The 20101-nt window shown below is 41.1% G+C and overlaps 1 protein-coding gene across 1 annotated transcript in view; it reads right to left on the bottom strand.

Moving 5' to 3' along the window:
• Positions 1-1270: 1270 nt before the first annotated feature.
• Positions 1271-20101, bottom strand: part of FERMT1 (FERM domain containing kindlin 1) — a gene marked incomplete at both ends in the record, with an annotated part of 29512 nt that continues 10681 nt past the window's right edge. The window contains 9 exons of the mRNA XM_084246701.1: positions 1271-1444; positions 2365-2506; positions 5791-5915; positions 6454-6675; positions 7822-7928; positions 8628-8752; positions 13213-13262; positions 14558-14689; positions 15743-15850. Of these exons, the coding sequence (XP_084102827.1) occupies positions 1271-1444; positions 2365-2506; positions 5791-5915; positions 6454-6675; positions 7822-7928; positions 8628-8752; positions 13213-13262; positions 14558-14689; positions 15743-15850 (1185 nt within the window). The remainder of the gene's footprint in view (positions 1445-2364; positions 2507-5790; positions 5916-6453; positions 6676-7821; positions 7929-8627; positions 8753-13212; positions 13263-14557; positions 14690-15742; positions 15851-20101) is intronic.

Genomic DNA, 20101 nt, shown 5'->3' on the forward strand with positions numbered 1-20101 from the left:
AAATACAATCTGATATTTCCCTCTACCCCAGTATTGCCTTTTACCTTCTCAAAACCCACTCTTCTTATGCTGATAAACCCAAACAGAAAATGACAGCTGAGTCAGCTATTCATTGGCCCACACTCATGCCTCAAGGCAAAAAGCAAAAAGCAGAAGAAAAAACCTAATATTGGCTTTTGACTTACAAAACCAAAGGCCTTTAGAGGAGAGGCCAGGAGTCATGTAAACAGACACCAAATCTGGGAAAATACATATTAGGGATAAGAGCAAGTTTTTCCTACCTCCCCCAAATAAGCCATAGCTAGACACCAGTGGGGAAGCCTTCATCCCTTGAACTTGGTGGCCTTTGAAAATAGATTTGCTCTATATCCCATGCTTCTCTCCCTGCACAGTTGGGGTGGAGACCTCACTGGAAGCCTTGATCCTGGGAGGTAGTTTTTATGAACAGAGAGAACTGTGCTCATCCCTGAGTCTAACCCCAAAGTAAAAGCAGTTGAGACATGGAGCTGAGTCAAGGAATGAATTTCCCTGTACTCATGCTTTCAAGGAAGATATAAAGGTACTGAAGGATCCCCAGGAATGGGACAGATGTGAGAGTGGCAGCAGTAACCACAGGGCACTAACCCCCAAGACCAGATGGGTCAATCAATGGTCACAGCAGCAGCACATGCCACTCATGACACTGAGGGCCCAAGCTCTGACCCCTTGTCATCAACAGGTCCTAGGTTACCATCCTCTCCCTACTCTAACCCCCAGACCGCAACCTCTAGATAAAAAAAATGTGTGTGAAGATTCCTCTACCCTTTTCACAGGATGGGAGCTAAAAAGCAATTCTGTTAAGAAAAACAGATTTCTTTTCATACCTGAGATTGTGGAGTAAGATCTATCCTTGCTATGTGTGCTTCTGACCTGTCTAGCTTCTCCACGGACAGGAAGGAAGCTGATAAGCACACAGATGACTTCTGGCCAGACACTTGGTCGGTCCTGCAAGTCGCAGTTGCTGGCTGTCTGCTAGGCCCCACAGCAATCTTAACGCATACTCCTTCCTCTGCCCACCCATTTTACAGAAAAGGCAACTGAGGCCCCTTCCACCACTGGCAGCGCAGGCCAAAGTAAGGAAAGGGATATGCCAGGCAGCAAGTTTGAAATGAGGGAAGGATCCTGGGGAACTGGTGAATACAGTTGTCTGCCAGTTTGGAATCTAAATGCTGCATTGCCAGCCACTGCCTTCGACTCGCACTCCGTGTAGGCCCAGCAGGCCTGCTTTGCTTCATTCCTGGCCGCCAGTCAACTTGTGGAAGAGCTCCTCATCCAGCGTTTCATTCTGGCCCTTGGAGCGGGTGGACAAGAAAATGTAGCCACCAATGTATTCATGCACGACCTTGCAGTCTGCACTCAGGCAGGTGAACGCAATGGAGACGTTCTGGTCAAACTCGATGGCCACCTGGAAGAGGCAGACACGGGTCAGGTTAAATAACTCTGGCAAGGAAAGATGAGAAAGAGTCTGCTTTGCTGGAAATGGGCTCCAGAGCTGAGGCAGCTGACAGGTGGATTTTCCCCCAAACCTGCATGAAAACTCACCATCTCCATTTAACAGTCAGAAAACACTGCCTTGCTCTCCTTGCGCCCTCTTGTGGTGTCATTTTGCGGCACATTGTCAAAACATTCTAACTCCCAAAACATATTTTCTGTCTGTCTGCCTCTAGTTTATATGAAAGACCTAAGTACCCCTTGTTTGGAGGGACAGGATGCTTTGCAGATTTTTAAAGACAGTAAAAGGGCTCTCTGAATTTTCCTCCAGCCATGGCCCAGCAACCCTTCCCAGCCGAAAGTCATGAATGCTGAGTGCTCGGAAAAACAGGCATTACTCGTCCTCAGCCTTGGCTGTACTTGGGAATCACCTGGGATCTTTAGAAATGACTGATGTCCAGCTTTTGCTCCCAGAGATTCAGACTTAACTGGCCTGGGCCGTGGAGTTTTAAAGCTCCCAGGTGATCAAAATATGCAATAAGGGCCCAGACAGAAGTTCCATCTCAGCTAGTTTCTGCCGCATAATTACCAGCTTAAATTTTATACCATCCTATGCTGAATTGAAGGACATGAGTCAAACAGCTCAGCAATTTCAGTCTGTCTTTAGGGAAAGTCTGTATGAAGACTGAGCTGACTTGTGCTAATTCAGAAGCATTTGGCCTGAACTTGTTAGGAAAGTACCCAGAACTCTATCTACTTATTTCAACAATTACCACATGCTGGAGTTTTTTAATCCTGAAGATAAGAACACCTTTTAAAAATCAGAATAATCAGCAATTCTAGGAAACACACATTTACAGTCTCAACACCAAATACCCCAAACTTTCACTTTACCTGCCCGATTTCCCAATTTACATTCCACTGTTTCATGTTTGCGAATCTCCATGTTGTAACTGGAATCCCAGTGGCTATGTCAATTCTTATCAACCTGTTATATGAAACTCCCAGAATGTCATCTTTCTTGCTTCCTCTAAATCTGAAAAAAGACCAAAACTAATTAAAAGAAGTAACTGCTTCACTTTCATTCATTAACAACTTAAGGATAATATCAGCATTTTTAAAAACTGTATTTGTCTCATTGCAGTAACGTTGGTTTACAACATTGTGTATAATTCAGAAGGATAGGCTTGTATCCTTTCTGCTGTATGTTACCACACCCCACCCACCATCCAAGCACCCCTAGCTGTGTTCCGCAGTCTACTGAGCCACAACCTTTTGTGTCTCAGCTTGCTGCAAATATCAACATGTCTAAATTGTTTTCAAGTAATGGACGGTGACGCATTAACTCTCTAAGAAGGGCATTTCTATTGTGATAGAGAGAATATGAAGAGTGGAGAGAACTAGGACTATCTTAAGAGAGACTACTGTCAGAGGAAAGCAAAATAAGAGGGGCTTTAATCCATTCACTCAAAGTTAGCACCAACTGCATATGCCAGACACTGTGGATACGTGCAGCGATCTACAGAGAACAGAAAATTCCTGACTTCGTGGCCCTTATGTTCTCTTGGGGGGAGCAAGGGTGACGAATAAGTGAAATATATGTACAAGATAAAGTCTTGAAAGAAAAGAAAGCAAAGAAGTGAGACAGGGATTAAAGGTAGTGAGAGTGTTACAATTTTCTTTTTTTTAAGATTTATTTTTATTTTATGCATACAAGAGCTGGTGTACAGGCCAGAGGTGTGGGGGGTGAAAGGATTCACCAGAGACAGAGTGGGGAACAGAACAGGCAGATTGACGGAAATACACTGCTGAGGGGAGTCAGGAGAGGTCTTCTGAGCCATGTGGGTTGCTCCCTGGTCTGCCGGGGATCGAACTTGTGCTGCAGACGCTGTGGACAGCTTCACAGGCTGCGTCTTAATCCCTTGCACCACCAGGGAGGCCCTGTTACAATTTTCAATAGGGACTCAGGGGAGGTCTCAGTGAGAAGGTGGTACTGGATTGAAGAACTGATGTCTGTGGGAGCAGCTGTGCACAATCTGGGGGGAAAGTGCTGTAGGCAAAAGACACAGACAATGCAAAAGCCAGAACTTCTTTTTCTTCCTGCTAGGACTTGCCTGAGGCAGGTGTGACTGGCTTCTGGCTGCCATCTGACCAGGGTTGCTCCAGCCCTTGTTTCTGAGTGACCTTAGAAAAGGCCAGTTTTCATTAAATTGGGGGTGGTTGTCATCAAACCCCACCTCCATGAACAGATGCTGGAGGAGAGCTAGGAGTGGAGGGAGGTGACAGCTGGAAAGAAGGGAAGTAAGGTAAAGAAGTGACTATCTTTAGACATTCTTCAGGGCCACCATGCCTCACAATTTATCAGGTACTTTACCTGCCCTGCTTCCCTGAATTCTCCCTACAAGGCAGGTTGAGAATGCCCATTGCACAAAAGCAGAAGCTGAGGTTAATGAAGGTGGCCAACATCACAAGCAAGGAGATTGCAGAGGGGGGTGGAAGCTGGGCCTGCTTCACTTAAGTGTCCATGTTCTTTCCATGATGAGGGGCTGACTTCATGGTTAAGTGTACACATGCACACACACACAGAGGAATGCATATACAGCACAGCTTTGTTCACCTTCCCTCTTTACTTGGGGTGAGTACAGCAGAAGGAGTTGCCTGTTTAGAACACACATTGGGGCATATTTTAAATGAGATGCTCTGGTGATCAGAAAAGTTTGCTGAGATGCCCTGCTAGAGGGGGTAGGAGAAGCTAGGTCTGTGGAAAGAACCAGGAAAACAAATAAAAATTGTTCCTTGCTGTAAGTCAACTCTTTAAAATACAAGCCAACCTTCCAAATGCCAAGTATAAAATGAGAGAGTGGAGTGGATACTTCTCTAACTGTAGGGTTAAACAGATTACCCTTAAATATCAATCTTCCTTTTTGAACACAAAAAAATGTGAGTCAATTTACAAGTCTGCTGTGGACAAGTTCTAGGGAATGATTTTATATAGAGGGCAGAGCCATCATGCTGGGGATAATGAGTGAGGACCCTGGGTTCATGCCAAGGTGTGCTCCTGACCAGGAGGTGAATGTGGAGAAGTCCCTGGTGTCATTTTTCTGCATCTTAGTGTTGTCACCTGTAAAACAGAAGGTGGTAGTAGATGGGCCACTTAGAAGTCCCTTTGAAACTGTGGGCACCAGAGTTGCTGCCTGTGGGCATACCCTCTTCCAAGCACCAGGCCCCAGAGCATTGCTTACGAGGAGTGCAAGTGGTAGTGGATGGTGGGCATTTTCCTGTCTCCCACCAGTGGCCCCACTGGGGCTCAGTCTGGAGACAGAGGCCAGTAGTGATGGCGGGCAGCAGTGGTTTCCGTCCCACAGTGTCTCAGGGCAGGCAGCCCCTGGTTCTGGCTAGAGAGAGGAGCATGGGGCCCCACAGGGCCGTGCCAATGCTGTGGCTCCCTCCAGCTGCAGGCAATAGAGGAGCCCATGGATTTGGTGCCTGGGTCGTAGAATGGACCAATCAGGTGTGGGCTATGAGCTGGTTGGTGCTATGGTCCAATCAGCTACAGGCTTGAAACCCATCCAGTCAGATTTGTAGGTGTGGGTCCCTGAAAGAGGATATAAGGCAGGGCAGACAGCGGCTCAGAACTCTCTGAGGCTTGGGCTCACTCGCTAGATTCTTGCATTGTTCCTGACCTCTAAAGAAGAAAGAAACAGCATCCAGCAGCTGACCTCCAAAGGAAGAGTTCAAGAAGCCAAAAAAGCTTTGCAGAGAAGCCAAAGAGTTCACAGAGGTTGGGGGCTGGAGGAGGAACTGGCCCCAAGCAGCTACTCTGGCACCCCTGGTTTTATTTTGGGCCCAGAAATCTTCAGAGAGCATGAGAATGAGCTCACTTCCTGAGAAGACTGTGTGAAAATAAGGCACAGGTTTGTTGAGACTTCTCTGCCTAGAAAATCCTAGACATTCTGTAGAGCCATACCATGAGACATGGTATGAGACCCACAAGTGGGAGGAAGTTGATATGAAGGGAGGGGACAGAGTTCATAAAATCATTGTGATTTCTTCCTCTGGTTTTGCAAACGGTGTTGTCCTTAAAGAACCAAATCTCCCTTGAAAATTTCCTTTCCCTCCGGCAGCTAGGTTTCATAGGTCTTAGCACTTTGACCAGACCTATAGGAGATTTTTAAGCACAAACATGTTTGGGACATTTGTGACAGGGCAGTATTCTAAACTGAGAAGAGTTTATTTGAGACTATGAGAAGCCGCTGGGCTCCCAGAAGAGCACTTAACACTGACTGGAATGTGAGAGACACAGGTGAAAACTGTACTCACCTGACAAGGTAGTAGGTGAGGCCGAATTCAGGTAGAGACTGCCATGCCTGGATGAACCGCAGCTTAGCTTCCACCAGGGGCATATCGACCACATTCTGGTGGGCTTCCAGAATCCGGGTTGCCAGCTAAGCAGAAGGGGAGGATGTCAAACTCTCCTTAGTACATGCTCACTGCTCTCTGATCCTGTTAGCTCAGATTTCCAATAAGAAAAACAAATGCAAGACCCAACTGTAGTTCTATAAAGACCATTCATTCATTCTGTCTTTCTACAAGACATGTAAGTCACTGGGGAGAAGCAAAAACAAGATCAACCTAAGTTTTTAAGGTTCACTCAGATGGGTTTCTCATTTGGGGGTCCATGCAGTGTCCAGGGACAATGGTTCTACTTGAATCAGTTCATCTCTGACTTTTAACCACTCTACAGAAGCATAGTTAAAATTATTTTTAATTATATTAAATCTGGGGATATTGGCAAGTTCAGTTAGCAGTATATTTACCTTTATCAAAATTAACATTAACTTCTTAATATACTTAATACCCAACCATCATAAAATCTCCCTCTCTGCTGATTTCTCATGGCATCTGCAATATTTTAATTCCTCATTTTATTTTAGAAAATATGGATTTCACTATAATCAATGGTCCCAACAAGATCAACAGTACCTGTTTAGACTTGTATTTTTTTGCACACCGAGGTGACACAAAACTTTCTGGGTTCATGTCCAGGTTTTCGAGACTGGAGGCTACCTGACATGTTGAGCTGCGGTTTTTCATTTTTAGAAATGAGAGGATGTTGACGACCTCTGGCTGGTAGGAGCTGTCTGCCATGGTTTTGCCCTTCGATGCCAGGATGCAGGCAGCCATCCACTGGGCATATTGATTCTCCTGTAGCAAACATCAGAGGATTCAGAAGCAATTTCAAATGCAAAGCTACCCTGCTAGGCACTGAACTTGAGCTTTCGGCTCTGAAATATAAAACTATCGCTTTCCAAACAAGGAAAATGGCATAAGGCACATGTTCTGAGTGGCGGTTAATCACCTAACTTAACACCCAACAGAAGCTGTTGAGTCCTGTGTTGAGTTTCTAGATGTTAAGGTACTAGAGGATGGGGACATGAGCTTTGATAAATTATGCACTAGGAACTTTATATGTAAAGATGAGCTGAGGACACACAGGAGTGTCATGCACATGGACAAATGAAAACCCAAACTACCAGGCAGTCGTCCTTAATACACATTTCCATTTTCATATCACATCTGATCGCTATGACAAAAGGAAATTGAGGCAATGATCATTAATTGATTCCCATAGTATTTCTACCCTGGCCAGATATCCGTAGTGAAGACAAAGTCCACTGATGTGATCTGAGCCACAGTGCTGACTTCTATTCTTTAATCCCTTTGCTCATTTTCCACCCCAGGGAGTGAAGAGGCGTGCTCCCAGAAGTTGAGGGTGTACAGTTGAAGTGTGGGATTCTTCAGTCCAACAGTAGGTGTGGTACCCTGAATTCCTGCCTCCAGCTTCACCCTCTGGTATCGGCACCCTTTGCATGTAATTTTACAGCCCCTCCCATCAGAGCCAGAGTGTAATTTCCTGCTGCTAGACTTTGGGCCCAGCCATGAGACTTGATTTGGCTAATAGAACATGGGTGGGAATGATGGGGTACCCACTGCAAGCTAAGCCTGAGGAAGGCTCACATGTCTGCAGTTGCCTCCTGTGATGGCAGATTGCAGATCCTCCCTGAGCATGCAGCCTGGGGCCCAGAATAAACACATGAACTCAACCTGCAGCAAGAAGCCAAGCCTGCCAGGCCTGCCAAAGCAGATCTTTCCATCCAGCCCAATGACCCAACCCCCAGTCTACCTGCATATGTTTCAGAAACGAATGTTTATTTATATATGTCAACACGATTTCATGGTTGTTACGAAGCAAGAGATAATTGATACATTAGTGTTTTGATTTATGAAAGCAGCTCAGTTGTTTTGTCCTCCACAAAGGGGCAGTGACAACATTTTTGTGGTTTTACTTACATGGTCACATCTCAGATGCACTTCATTCATTCCATCGGCAACAGGGATTAGTAATTTGATTCCAAATTTTCTCCCTGATACATTTACATCTGGCACAACTTCACAGCCTGAATGATAAAAGGCAGGGGCAAAACAGTTCTGAGGATACAGTACATACATTTCAGGTGTGTGTCTAACAAAGACCTTAGATTCGGTTCTTTTCTGAAAAAGAGGAGCAAACTGATAACAATAATTAAAGGATAATCAAATAAGACTGGTGAATTAACATGCATAAAGAAAAACATTTTCTTTTATGATTTTCAAAAAATACAGCATCAATTGAATATACTTCTCAGGTTGATTTGGCTATCTAACTCATAAAAATGGAGTTTTAAAATAAACCAAAGCAGAAGGACTTGGGGCACTGGTTAATTAAATATTTCATCAATAGACTAGAATCTCTGCAGTCACTTTGAGAAATTAGAATAGGCAGTTAAGCAACAAGAATCAAATATCACTTGTGGAATCCAGAAAGCTTTTCAGGATCATACAGTGCTGCATGTACTATACTTATGATGTCAATTACCCCCACTTCATAAACTTGGATACAATGGGGAAGAAGGGACAGCAGAATGGAAATAACCACACTTACTGGACTGCATTCCAAGTCCCCAGGGAAGAGAAGCTGCAGGAAAGCCGCCATTTTGAAGCCAGCGACACAGAGATTCCTCTGAAGTAAACCTTGTTTCCATAGGCAGGAGGCTTTCATTCACTTACTAGGTCATGACAAGCCACAGAAAGCTGTCTTACCTTACCTCTAATCTTACCTCTAAGATTTAGTTTGTCTACTGGTTCTCCTTGTTCAAGTTCCTTATTTTTAAAGTAGGTTATAGATGTATCTTTAAAGACGAACCAGTATTGTTTGAAAGATTTTAATGCTAGCTTCTTGGGCCTACAAATTAAAGTAAAAGAGGTGTTTAAACAGCCATCTAGAAATGTAGAACACAACACAAATTTCAAGCAGATCAAGATGCTCTAAACAATAGATGCTTCTGTGGGGATGTCAGTTCCATGTATGGGGGTGATAGAGACAAGGACAAGGTAGGCTGGGACTCGGGTGGGACTTTGAATGCCTTCCTAATTTTATATTCTAGAATGGTTCTCAAATGCTGGTGTCCATCAGAATCAGAAGGGAGCTTGGCCCTAGTGCAAGAGATTCAGCTTTGGCAGATGCAGGTAAGGGTTCAGGCATCTGCATTTGAAGAAAGCTTCCTAAGGTGGTTGCCCAGAGTTTGAGAAATATTAGTCTAGACCAGTAACCTCCAAACTAAAACTGGGCACACCCTATATTTAAAATATTGTATCTAGTCCCTAGCACATTTATAGCCATTTACTTGCAATATATTTGTATATTACTATAAAACCTACATAAACATTAACATGACAAAAGAGTGAATCTGAAAAACTCAGTTTGTTTCAAGAAGGGAGGTTATTACTGAGTTACATATTGCCCAGCCAAGGAAGTAGACTGTGGGCTGTGTTTACTAAATCAGTCTTCATAATTTAATGCCATCTACCTATTTCTGAGGATTGTTGATAAAACAAAGCTACTAATTTCTATCTTACTTGATGCCAAGGCCTCACTTTTGCATATTGATCAGAATAAGTTACATTTTTATGTGTTTTAATAAGTAGGTTTAAAACACTGTAACTCTTACACTGGATGGTGTTTAACACAGAAAAATTCTGTGTGCAAGTGTTAAAGGTATGCAGATAATATTGTTTGAATAGGGCAGTGTTGACAGCACTGTGGCATGGCAATGTTTGGAAAGCTCTCATTAAGATTAAGTGCATGCATTATTTTGAAACTCTCTTGAAGTTTACTACTCATGCCCACTTATCACAGAAAAAATCATAAATTTGGAACATTTATTAAAAAAATCAAAAATGTATAAGTACTTATAGGCCCTTTTTCATGTGCTAATCAGTGAACTTTGATATGAGACCAAAGATTTTCTGACCGCTTTTCCTCTCTTTAAAAGTATTATAAAGTTATATACCTTGCACACATATGTGCACGCACACACACACATCTATCTATTTTAAATGATATTAGCTTATAAGATTAGACTCAGACCAGGTGTGCAGACTTTTGAAATCAACACTTGTCCCAATATTGTCTCAGCTAAAAATAGATGAATAATAAAAAGAAAAAGAAAAAACTAAGATGGGGAGTAAAAATACATTAATGAAAAACACCATGAAGACCTGTACATCTACCTTATTTTTGCCATCAGAAGTCTATTCTCCATCACGTACCTGAGTTAATCCCTTTTACGTGGTTTACCCATCCCCCTTCTGGTAAACATTATTTTGTTCGTATAGTCTAGTAGTTTGGTTATGAATGAACAAGAATCTACTATATTTATAAAACATCTTATATTTATAAAATGAATCTCACTGATTATCTCCTGTAGCACATGGTGTAAGTTCTAATTGGAACTTCCAGTAACTTATCTAATGATGCAATGAATGAATTTTATGTATGCCTCTCCCTCCACATGGTGGAGCCATTCTATTTATTTCAAAGTGCTCTCTTTCTTCAACAGTGATTACACCTTACAGTTTAAGTGTAAATGTTTTTGTCAAACATGAAATTTGCTGGTAGGATTGTATCTTGTGTAGTTTATATTTATGTTGGCAAAACCAGAAGCTCAAAAAGAGTAGCTGGGCATACAATTCTAGATTGACTTAGCTGCTCTTGCACTTTGAAGATATTTTCAAGGCAATGAGAAGCTTTCTGCCCATTGCATTGTTTTTCCCTTGTAGGAAATCTGTCTTTTCTGTCATCAATCATTGCTTGTTTGAAGATGCACATTTATACTGATTACTTTTACTTGGGACTTGTGACTCCTGAATCAAAAGATTTTTATCTTCAACAATTATGGAAAATTCTCAAGCATTCTCTTTTGAATGCTTTCCTCCATTTCTCCCCTTTGGGACTCCTAGGAGATGTATGTTGAACATTCTCTTTCTATCTATCTTACATTTTCCATTTCTACTTCTCTTCATCTGTGTTTTTAAACTTGATGTTTCATGCACCTATTCAATTTTAAATTTCTATGTCTACTTTTCATTTCTAGGATTTCTATTTGGTCTCTATTTAATATTGCCTATTTTCTTTCATTGTAATTTAAATTTAATGATTTAGAACACTCATTATATGGTTCTTCTTCATATGGTTCTTATGGAAATAAATAGTCCTCTTGTTTGCTGGCTCTGCTTTCTCTCTTTGATGGTGGATCATTAACTCAGATGGTTATTAATTGTAATTTGGAGGTTTTTTTTTTAAGATATAAAGGATATTTCTGTAGAAGGCCCATTGCCCATGCATGCTACATTGTGGCTATTTTCCTCCAAATGTGTTTGCAATTACATTTGCTAGGGCTTCATAAATTTAGTGATCTGGACTAATTTCTATTTCATTTTCTCAGGATGAGTCTCTTATGCAAACATTTCAATTTAGATTTACACTGGTGATTGGCATAGATCTAGGTTCTGATGTCTCAAGACAGGCTTTTCATTTCCCTATGCAAGGATGAGCTTCCTTACTGCTCCCTTTGGGTGACAGGAAGTTCTTCTCCCTGGCAAGTTTGCAAGTCTCTGCAGGAGCTCCAGTCCTGGCTCACTGTCCTACATAAGCATTAAAGCTTCAGGGATTAAAATACCAGCCCCAAGCCATAAGAATCTATGTTCATGGCCCAGCTCCCTCTGTGCAGCTGAGGCTTCATTTGTGACTAGGTTTCTTCTATTTCCAGCAAGCTGGGACTTCCCAGTCTCACTCCAAGATCAACTGTGTTTTATCCAGCATTCATATATATTTGTAGCAAGATTGGGGTTCACATTAGATTAGCTGCCTTTAGATGCAGTCCATCGGTTGCTAGAGAGGGAAGCTCACTATTTATATGGTAGGTTCCGTGGATTTTATTCAAGAAAAAACAAGTTTCACTGTTAAAGAATAAAACATTAAAAATCACAGGGCTGGTTTAATATTTTTCTACTGATAAGGAAAGGAAGCCCAGGGAAATGAAAGCTCATTTAAGGTCACACACCCACCAGGAATGACGCTCTATTCCACCATCGCCATTCCTTTTGTTTCCTCCTTCCCTCTCCCCGCTTCATTTCTTTCTTCCATGAACAATATTCTGTATGGAATCCAATGTCTTGAGGCCTTGGACAGACAAAGAGACTACTGACTAAATATGAGGACACTTTTGTGGGTCTAACAGTTACACTATGGTGATATGGATGTGGGGCTTAACTCCTGAATACCATCTCCTTCATCAAAAACATCTGTAAAAGGAGATTATCATTTTGTTTGTGACAAGTGGGTTTGTTCAATACAGAGAATATCACAACTGATTTCTTCAGTTATTAATAATTTATAAAGATCTATTTGTAGTTCAGTTGGTTACTTTCTTGCTCTGGCTCTGTATAACAATATGTATGGTTGCAACTATTTGTGCTAGAGATTTTATGAATGATTCTATTGTTTGAGACCACACCCAACAATACATTGAAAGGAAAACACACCAAAAAACCTGGAGAAACCCAGTGACAAATATTGTTTCCTTCTGACCCTTGTCTCTCATTTATACCCCATTCATTGTTTATTCTTTCCAAGCCTTTTTTTGTATCTTTTGTATCTGAGTAACTTGTGTTTCTCTTTAGACCAACTGAACTAGTGAAGTGTCAGTTTATTAAGAAAGGTCAACAAACCATAAAGTGACATAAATAATTGACAGAATTTCAAAGGGACCCAAGTCCTTTTATCTGAACTTGGCGCCACTACAAACATGGAAGTCCTTTCTTTTTACAGTATAAAAACTTCTCTGCCTTTTAAGAGTTTCAGATTGACCTGCGGTGACCAGGGAATTTATCAGAAATATTTTAAAGTGACCACTTTCTATAAGCCCAGGATCAAAGTTCTAGAGACAATTGATTTTTAAACTGTGAAAATAACTTCAGAGACCCAAGCCTCCCAGATGAACTGTAATAGCAACTCCAGATAAGAATAGACGTTCATTACTGAGGATGAACCATTTATGGAGTGTATACCATGCGCTAGGCACCAGGTTAAATGCTCCATATACGTTATTTTCCTTAATCCTCCTATCAAACCCAAGAGGAGGTGATTTTTCTATTTACAGGAAACTAAGGCTCAGAGACACAATGACCCAAGGCTTGAATATGCCACAGAGTGAGGATTTGATTCATCTCTCCGATGCTAAAGCTCATGCTCTTATCTTTGACCATGAACCTGCCTGATGGAATGTATAATCTAAACTCCTGAACTCTTTACCTGCTGTGTTTTGTTAGGGAAGTAGCCCTTCCCTCTTTAATGTGACTTACCTAAATAATTTGAGATTATCTGCAAGTGTAGGGATATCAGTAATGTCCTCCTAAGGAAAAAATAGATGAGATTTCATAAGCAGGTGGTTGCTGACACTCTGCACTGCACTGTCCAATGTTGTAAGCATTCACCACACACAGCTCATAGGATTAGAGTGAATTAACATTAAATGAAATGAAAACTTAATTCTTCAGTCACACACACACACACACACACATATACACACTAGCCACTTCTCCAGTAGTTACCTTGGGAGCAGGGCTGGGGGTGGGTTGGGAATGGGATGGGGTACATGTGGGGGCTTCTTGGGGTGTTTGGTAAAATTTTGTATCTTGATTCAGATGGTTTCCTGGTGTGTTTCTGGGTATGTTTCATATATCACACAAATGACAAACAGATTAAAAAATTGACCTACCATTCAAGTTAAAATTTGAGTTAGAAACTACTTATATATAAGTTTGGCATTTTACAGTTTATGCCAGAGTGAGTAATTTAAGTTGCATCTAGTTCACTGATCAAGCTCTCAGAAGCAGCCTGGTTGATTCTGTAGTGTTGGTTGGTGCCTGTTTTCAGGCTGAAAAGCCTCCTGTTTAGCATTACAAAATACTGAGGGAGGGAGGAGAGAAATTTTCACTTATCCTAAGAAGGATCACTTTCTCATTGTCTACATTGAGTGGAGGAAGTTGATAAAGAGAACTTCAATTTTATGCAGTCTGTATCTCCTATCAATGTGAGAAAGGAATTTAGTTTACATCAAATATTTGCTTTTGATTGGTGTATATTTCCTGATTTAAGGAATTTAATCATAATCTAACACATTAAATACCTAAGGACATAGTAGCTCTTTTTTTAATGTTACTATTTACATCTAATTACAATGGAGCTGTCTCTGTGATTCAATGTGATTAACCCAATAATCACTCCCATGTCTTTGTGTCTGTATTTTCTGTATTCTCACAGCTATCCTATGCAATAGACTGGATGGTGTTTCCTAGACTTGAGCAAAAGAACCAATTCCATGTTCCCCACTAGTGAAATAAGCATCCAACAGTTTTCCCCTCCTATCATGCTAATTTAGCCCTCAAAAGATACACAATGAAGATTACCCTAATTAGTAGTCATAAAAGTATCTTGCAGTTCCTTGCAGAGCTGACCTGAAGAAAGCTATTCAGTTCCCATTAGGTTAAACTTGTCAGATTCATGTTTTCTTTTCTCAAATATGTCAGGTGCATATTTTCCAAAATAAGTGAAATATTCTCTTATTTCAAATTTAAAACAGTTCATAAATACTTTTCAATAGATCAGAACAAAGCATCAATTCTGAGATATTAGTGATGTTCATACCAAGGTGTTATCGGCTTTTCCACATTCCAGGGTCACTTCCAAATTAGAAAGTGCTGCTTCTACTTCATCAACCTCAGTCTCGTTTGTAAAATCCTGTGTTTCAGCTGACAACGACAGTTTGCTAATGTGATACTACAAGAAAACAGAGATTTCATCCACGTTGCTGCACATGGCATGAGTTTATCTTTTTTGATTGCTGAATAATATTCCATTGTGTGGATGGAGCTACAAGGAATTATGCTCAGTGAAATAAGCCAGAAGGAAAAAGAAAAATATTGCATGGTTTCGCTTATAGCAGGATTATAGGGGAACCAAATAAGACATCAGCATAAAAAAATAACAGTACAAAACACAACAAAGCAAAAACAGACAATTATAAACCAGAGACATACTGCAGGGAGGAGGAGGGAGAGGGATCAGAGGGAGGGAGGGAGGAGCACAGGGGACTGAGGTGATGGTGCATGGGTGAATTGGGGAAGGAAACTCTGTGGGGACTACACCTGAGGGGGTGGGGGAAGCAAAGATTGTTCACAGAATTGTGGGAGGTCCTCAAGAATGAAAAGTCTGACCGGAGAGGTCTCAGGTAACCCAAAAAGAGGACAGTGGTTCTATTTCAATCCACAGGAAGCAAAGCTAAATTCTCAATGAATATGCATGTGGTTTCTTTTGATTTTTTTACATTCAAATAAAAATTGTAAGTTGACACTAAAAAAAAAAATGACCAATGATGTAAAAAAATAAAAAATAAATAATTAAAATTAGTTACAAAAAAAAAAAAACCCAACAAAAACAGATTTCTGAAATGTGATCAACACAAAGGACTCCATCAGTCATTTCTTCTTTAAGGACAATTTTCCTGTAATCCTGTACATCATCTAGGAGCTCTCCCTCCTGTGTAGGGGAAAGGGCATTTACATCAAAAACACTGTGAGATTTATGGATGGGTTCAAACTTAGTTCTTCTTCATTGCTGGCTGAGCTTGTGGGGAAGAGGTAAGAGTGGAAGACTAATGCCTTACAAAAGAGGTGCACACGTGTGGGCTATGAGGAGCATTTTACATTTAAATTTACTTCCCTCACCTTCAGCTCTTTCTTCAAAGAAAAGACAATATGAAGAAAAGGAAACTTTAAAGCAGAACAAACTGGCTTTGTCTCCTTTAGAGAAAAGGTACTGAAGAGTTCATACCTGCAGTGCTGCAAAAATCAACATTTCTTCTTCTGTGCAGTCAATTTCTTCTAAGAGAATGGCCCACCTGGCTTGTTCATAGAGTTGATTTATTCGGACCGCATCATACTAGAGAAGGAAATGAGTGTGTGTGCATGAGGCAGGCATATTTATATTCACAGTGAAAAAAATTCCAGAGTAGCTGAGATCATTCCCTGTTAATCAGATGCAGGAAGCCTTAATTCAGGTAACAAACTACAGGTAAGACTTTTCTTCCACTATTTTTTAGTGGGCAAAAAAGTGAATCAGAGGTAAGCACAGTGACATGAAATGATGGCCATGATCTACTAGGAAGATCCAAGAAGCAAGTCACAGAACAGATGATGATTTCATTTATGTAGAGTGAAAGATCATGAACAGCTGTTCAAAAATAGGTTTGCAAAGGATGGCTCATCATCAGGCTATTTAATTTGGCAAAATATATATGACGTGAGATTTACCAACTTAACCATTGTTCACTGTACAGTCCATTGGTATTAAGTACATTCACGAGGTTGTAAAACCATCCTACCATCCACCTACAGAACTCTTTTCAACTTGAAACACTGAAACTCTGGACCCACTGAATAACTTGATTCTTTTTTACAGTGCTTATGTATTTTTTTTAATTTATTTATTTATTTATTTTTTTTTTATTTTTTTAAGATTTATTTATTTATTTATACAAGCACTGGGTACAGTCAGAAGCACGGGAGGGTGAGAGAACTCACCAGAGCCAGAGCGGGGAGCAAAGCAGGCAGAAGGACCGAAGTACACTGCTGAGGGGAGCAGCGGGCAGCAGGAGAGGTCTGTGCGCCATGCGGGACCCTCCTCCGGTGGCCAGGGAGCAGCTGGGGATCGAACCTGCGCTGCAGAGGCTGCAGGCAGCTTCCCAACCCAGCGCTCAACCACTGCGCCACTGGGGAGGCCCTTAATTTATTTTTTTATTATTTATTTATACAAGCACTGGGCACAGTCAGAAGCACGGGAGGGTGAGAGAATTCACCAGAGCCAGAGCGGGGAGCAGAGCAGGCAGAAGGACCGAAGTACACTGCTGAGGGGAGCAGGGGGTGGAAGGAGAAGTCTGTGCGCCATGCGGGACCCTCCTCTGGTGGCCGGGGAGCAACTGGGGCTCGAACCAGCACTGGAGAGGCTGCGGGCAGCTTCGCAACCCAGCGCTCAACCGCTGCTCCACCGGGGAGGCCCAGTGCTTATGTATTTGATGCTATTTTATTTTAAATACAAATGTTGGAGAAAACATGGAGGAGGAATCGAAACAGTAACTAAATGGATATATCATGGGTTGATTAGCACTAGTTTATTTTTCCTTAGTATGCATAAAGTTAATGCGAAAGGAAAAATATACCTGGAACATTACCTAGGTGATAGGCAAAGTAAAAAGCTGAAGTTAGTTAAAATCAGCAAATAGTGCTACTGCTATCATCAGAGAAGTACAAATGTAACATGCTGTTCAGGCATTCTCAGAATTTCGAAAGCTGCTGAGGAAAGGAAGACAAAAGCAAAACCAAATGTATGGTATTCAGGAGGCTGGAATAATGCAAATCTTAAGGAAGTCTGTCTTTATTTTGTGAACTTTGTCAGGGGTCATGGAACTAGTCCCAGAAGTCTCGAAAGATGAATCACTCAAGCAACACACCTGAGAATCTTTACAAAAACATTATTTGTTATTGTCCCAAACTGGAAACAATCCATGTCCCTCAACTGGTGAGTGGATAAACAAATTGTGGTCCATCTGTCTGTCCTTCCGTCCATCCATCAGTCCATCCACTCAGCCGCACACCCTCCCACCTGCACAGGATGCCACTTAGCAGTGAAAAGCAACATACTACAACCCACACAATAACACAGATAAATCTCAAAGACATCAGCCAAGCAGAAGAGTCCAGACACAAAATTATATACTGTGTGAGTCCATCTACATGAAATTTCTGGAAAAGGCAAAACTCAAGACAGAAAGCAGCCCAGCGATGCTCTGAGGCTTGGACCTAGGGCTTACCATAAATGGATATGAGGAAACTCTTTTGGGTGATGCAAATGTTTAAACACTGGATTGTGGTGATGGTTGCACAATGATGTAAACTTACTAGAAATCTTTATATTGTATACTTACAATGGGTGAATTTTATGGCATGTAAATTATATAGTAAACTATGGTGCAATCAAAAGACATGACAAAAAAGAAACTACATACAATGTATAGGGAAAAAAAAAAACTACATACAATGTATAGGGAAAAAAAAACCCAAAAGATCCCTAATTTAATTCACAGTTGAAAGGCAAAATCTAAATAGTATGTACAATCATTGAAATTTGAATTGGACTAACAAACTGTCATATCTATCTGTCCGTCAGTTGTCCATCCATCCATCCATCCATCCATCCATCCATCCATCCATCCATCCATCCATTCATCTCTATCTCTATCTCTATCTATCTCTATCTCTATCTAATTGTCAGTGTCTACTATCCTAATGTTGTAGGAATTTTATGAGAATAAGTTAAGTAACCCAATAAAGCTGTTCTCTCAAATGCAGTCAGTAAAGATTTTAAAGTTAATAAAAGCTTTCATACCTGAAGCCTCCTTCCCAAGCCAAATAAAGTGATTCTTTGCAGGAATATTGGTTGCACAAAGGTTACTTGCCTTTACAAAGTGACATCAGGGGACAAACAGGCTCTAGAACAAGATGTCATAATCAGATCTGGGCTGAGCCCTGGCCACACTGAGGACAGGACTTCTCAGTTGCAGGCACCAGTGTATTGACTTGTTCTCTTTTGCAGGCTTGTTTGCAGTCCCAAGGAGGCCCTGGGACAGCCCCTCGTCTTTCTCAGCCATTAACAGGTATCCTAATAAGTCTTATCTCTTCGAGAACTTTTTCTAGTAGAAATTTAGCACTTCTTTCCAGGATGAATGTAGGGGCGAACCGCAGTATTACTCAATGCCTGTGACACTGTGAGCATCAGAATCACAGAATGTTCATATTGTATCACAGTAGTTCCTGCTGTTTTCAAAGAATACTTATACACACTACTCTAGCTGTGCTAGTTGTGAGACCTAGACAAGTAGATGTTATTCAATTAATTAAACATATTATTAATATGACCATTTTGGAAAAAAGATTTTGGTGACAGTAATAGTTTGACTTAAAACTGCTTCATCTTATAAATCTATGTATTTTATTTCATCAATTTAAAAACCCTATTCTAATGTCCAGGAGTTTTGGTTTCTCAGCTGCTAGCTTAGTTCCCTGGGTATAGCAAATTGCTCACTTAATTGTTTATTAATAAGTAAACAGGGTCATTAGTTTGGCTAGATAAGTTGGAGCCAAATTACTGACTTAGCAATTAGAAAATGCATGAGTATGTGTTATCTATGTGTTATCTAGTTTCAGAAAACAAACTTAAGGCAGCTAATTAAAATGTATAACACATAAGATAGCTTAAATTGGACTAAGAATTATGCAAGGACTAAGGCTTAAAGAGGAAATCATAGAAAACAGATTTGGATCTAGCAGACAACACAAAAATGAAAAACTGGACAGCTGTATAATTCACAGTGTTCTTAAAACAAAATAAAGAGAAGCAGCACTGTAATTTTTCCTGAAAGTTTTATCAGAGAAGAAACAAATTTTGTTCTTTCGCCATGACTCACTCAAGTTATGCACACAAGCAAAGTCCAAGGGCCGGAGTTGTATCTGATCTAAAGCCTGCAGGAACCTCACAGATGTGACAAGGAATAAGGCTTCTTTGAAGAAGATGCCATAGAGGGAGGCAGTGGGAGCTGAGATGGGCTTTTGAAGACCATCAGGCCCATGAAGAAGACATGAGAAATGGACACACTTGTAGATGACAAGAGGTGTGTACTGAAAGGTGACCTGGGAAAGAACCTGAAACAAGTGCGCCCAGAGTAACAGAAAGAACAAGCACATAATCGGGACGGGAGCAGTAGGAAGAAATGCCCCCGTGCTCTCAGAGGACCTGTGAGCCTGTTGACCTCTCCTACATTTGGCCACTGAAGTGCTGACTGACGACAAAAGAGCAAGTCAGGGGCATGGAAGGTGCAGAAGTTAGGAGGGATTGCTCCACGATTCAGTTTTCCTAGGAAACTTCACAGGGAAACTGGTGATTACTTGTTGGGATTTTTTTTTTTTAAAGATTTATTTTTACTCATTTATGCATGCAAGGACTGAGGTATAGGCCAGAGATGGGGGCTGGTGATGAGAGGATTCACCAGAGACAGAGTGGGGAGCAGAACAGGTGGATCTACTGAAATACACTGCTGAGGGGAGCAGTAGGTGAGACAGGAGAGGTCTGCTGTGCCAT

Source organism: Talpa europaea (assembly GCF_964194135.1).
Source record: "Talpa europaea genome assembly, chromosome: 11".
In the NCBI taxonomy this organism is placed as follows: Eukaryota; Metazoa; Chordata; class Mammalia; order Eulipotyphla; family Talpidae; genus Talpa; species Talpa europaea.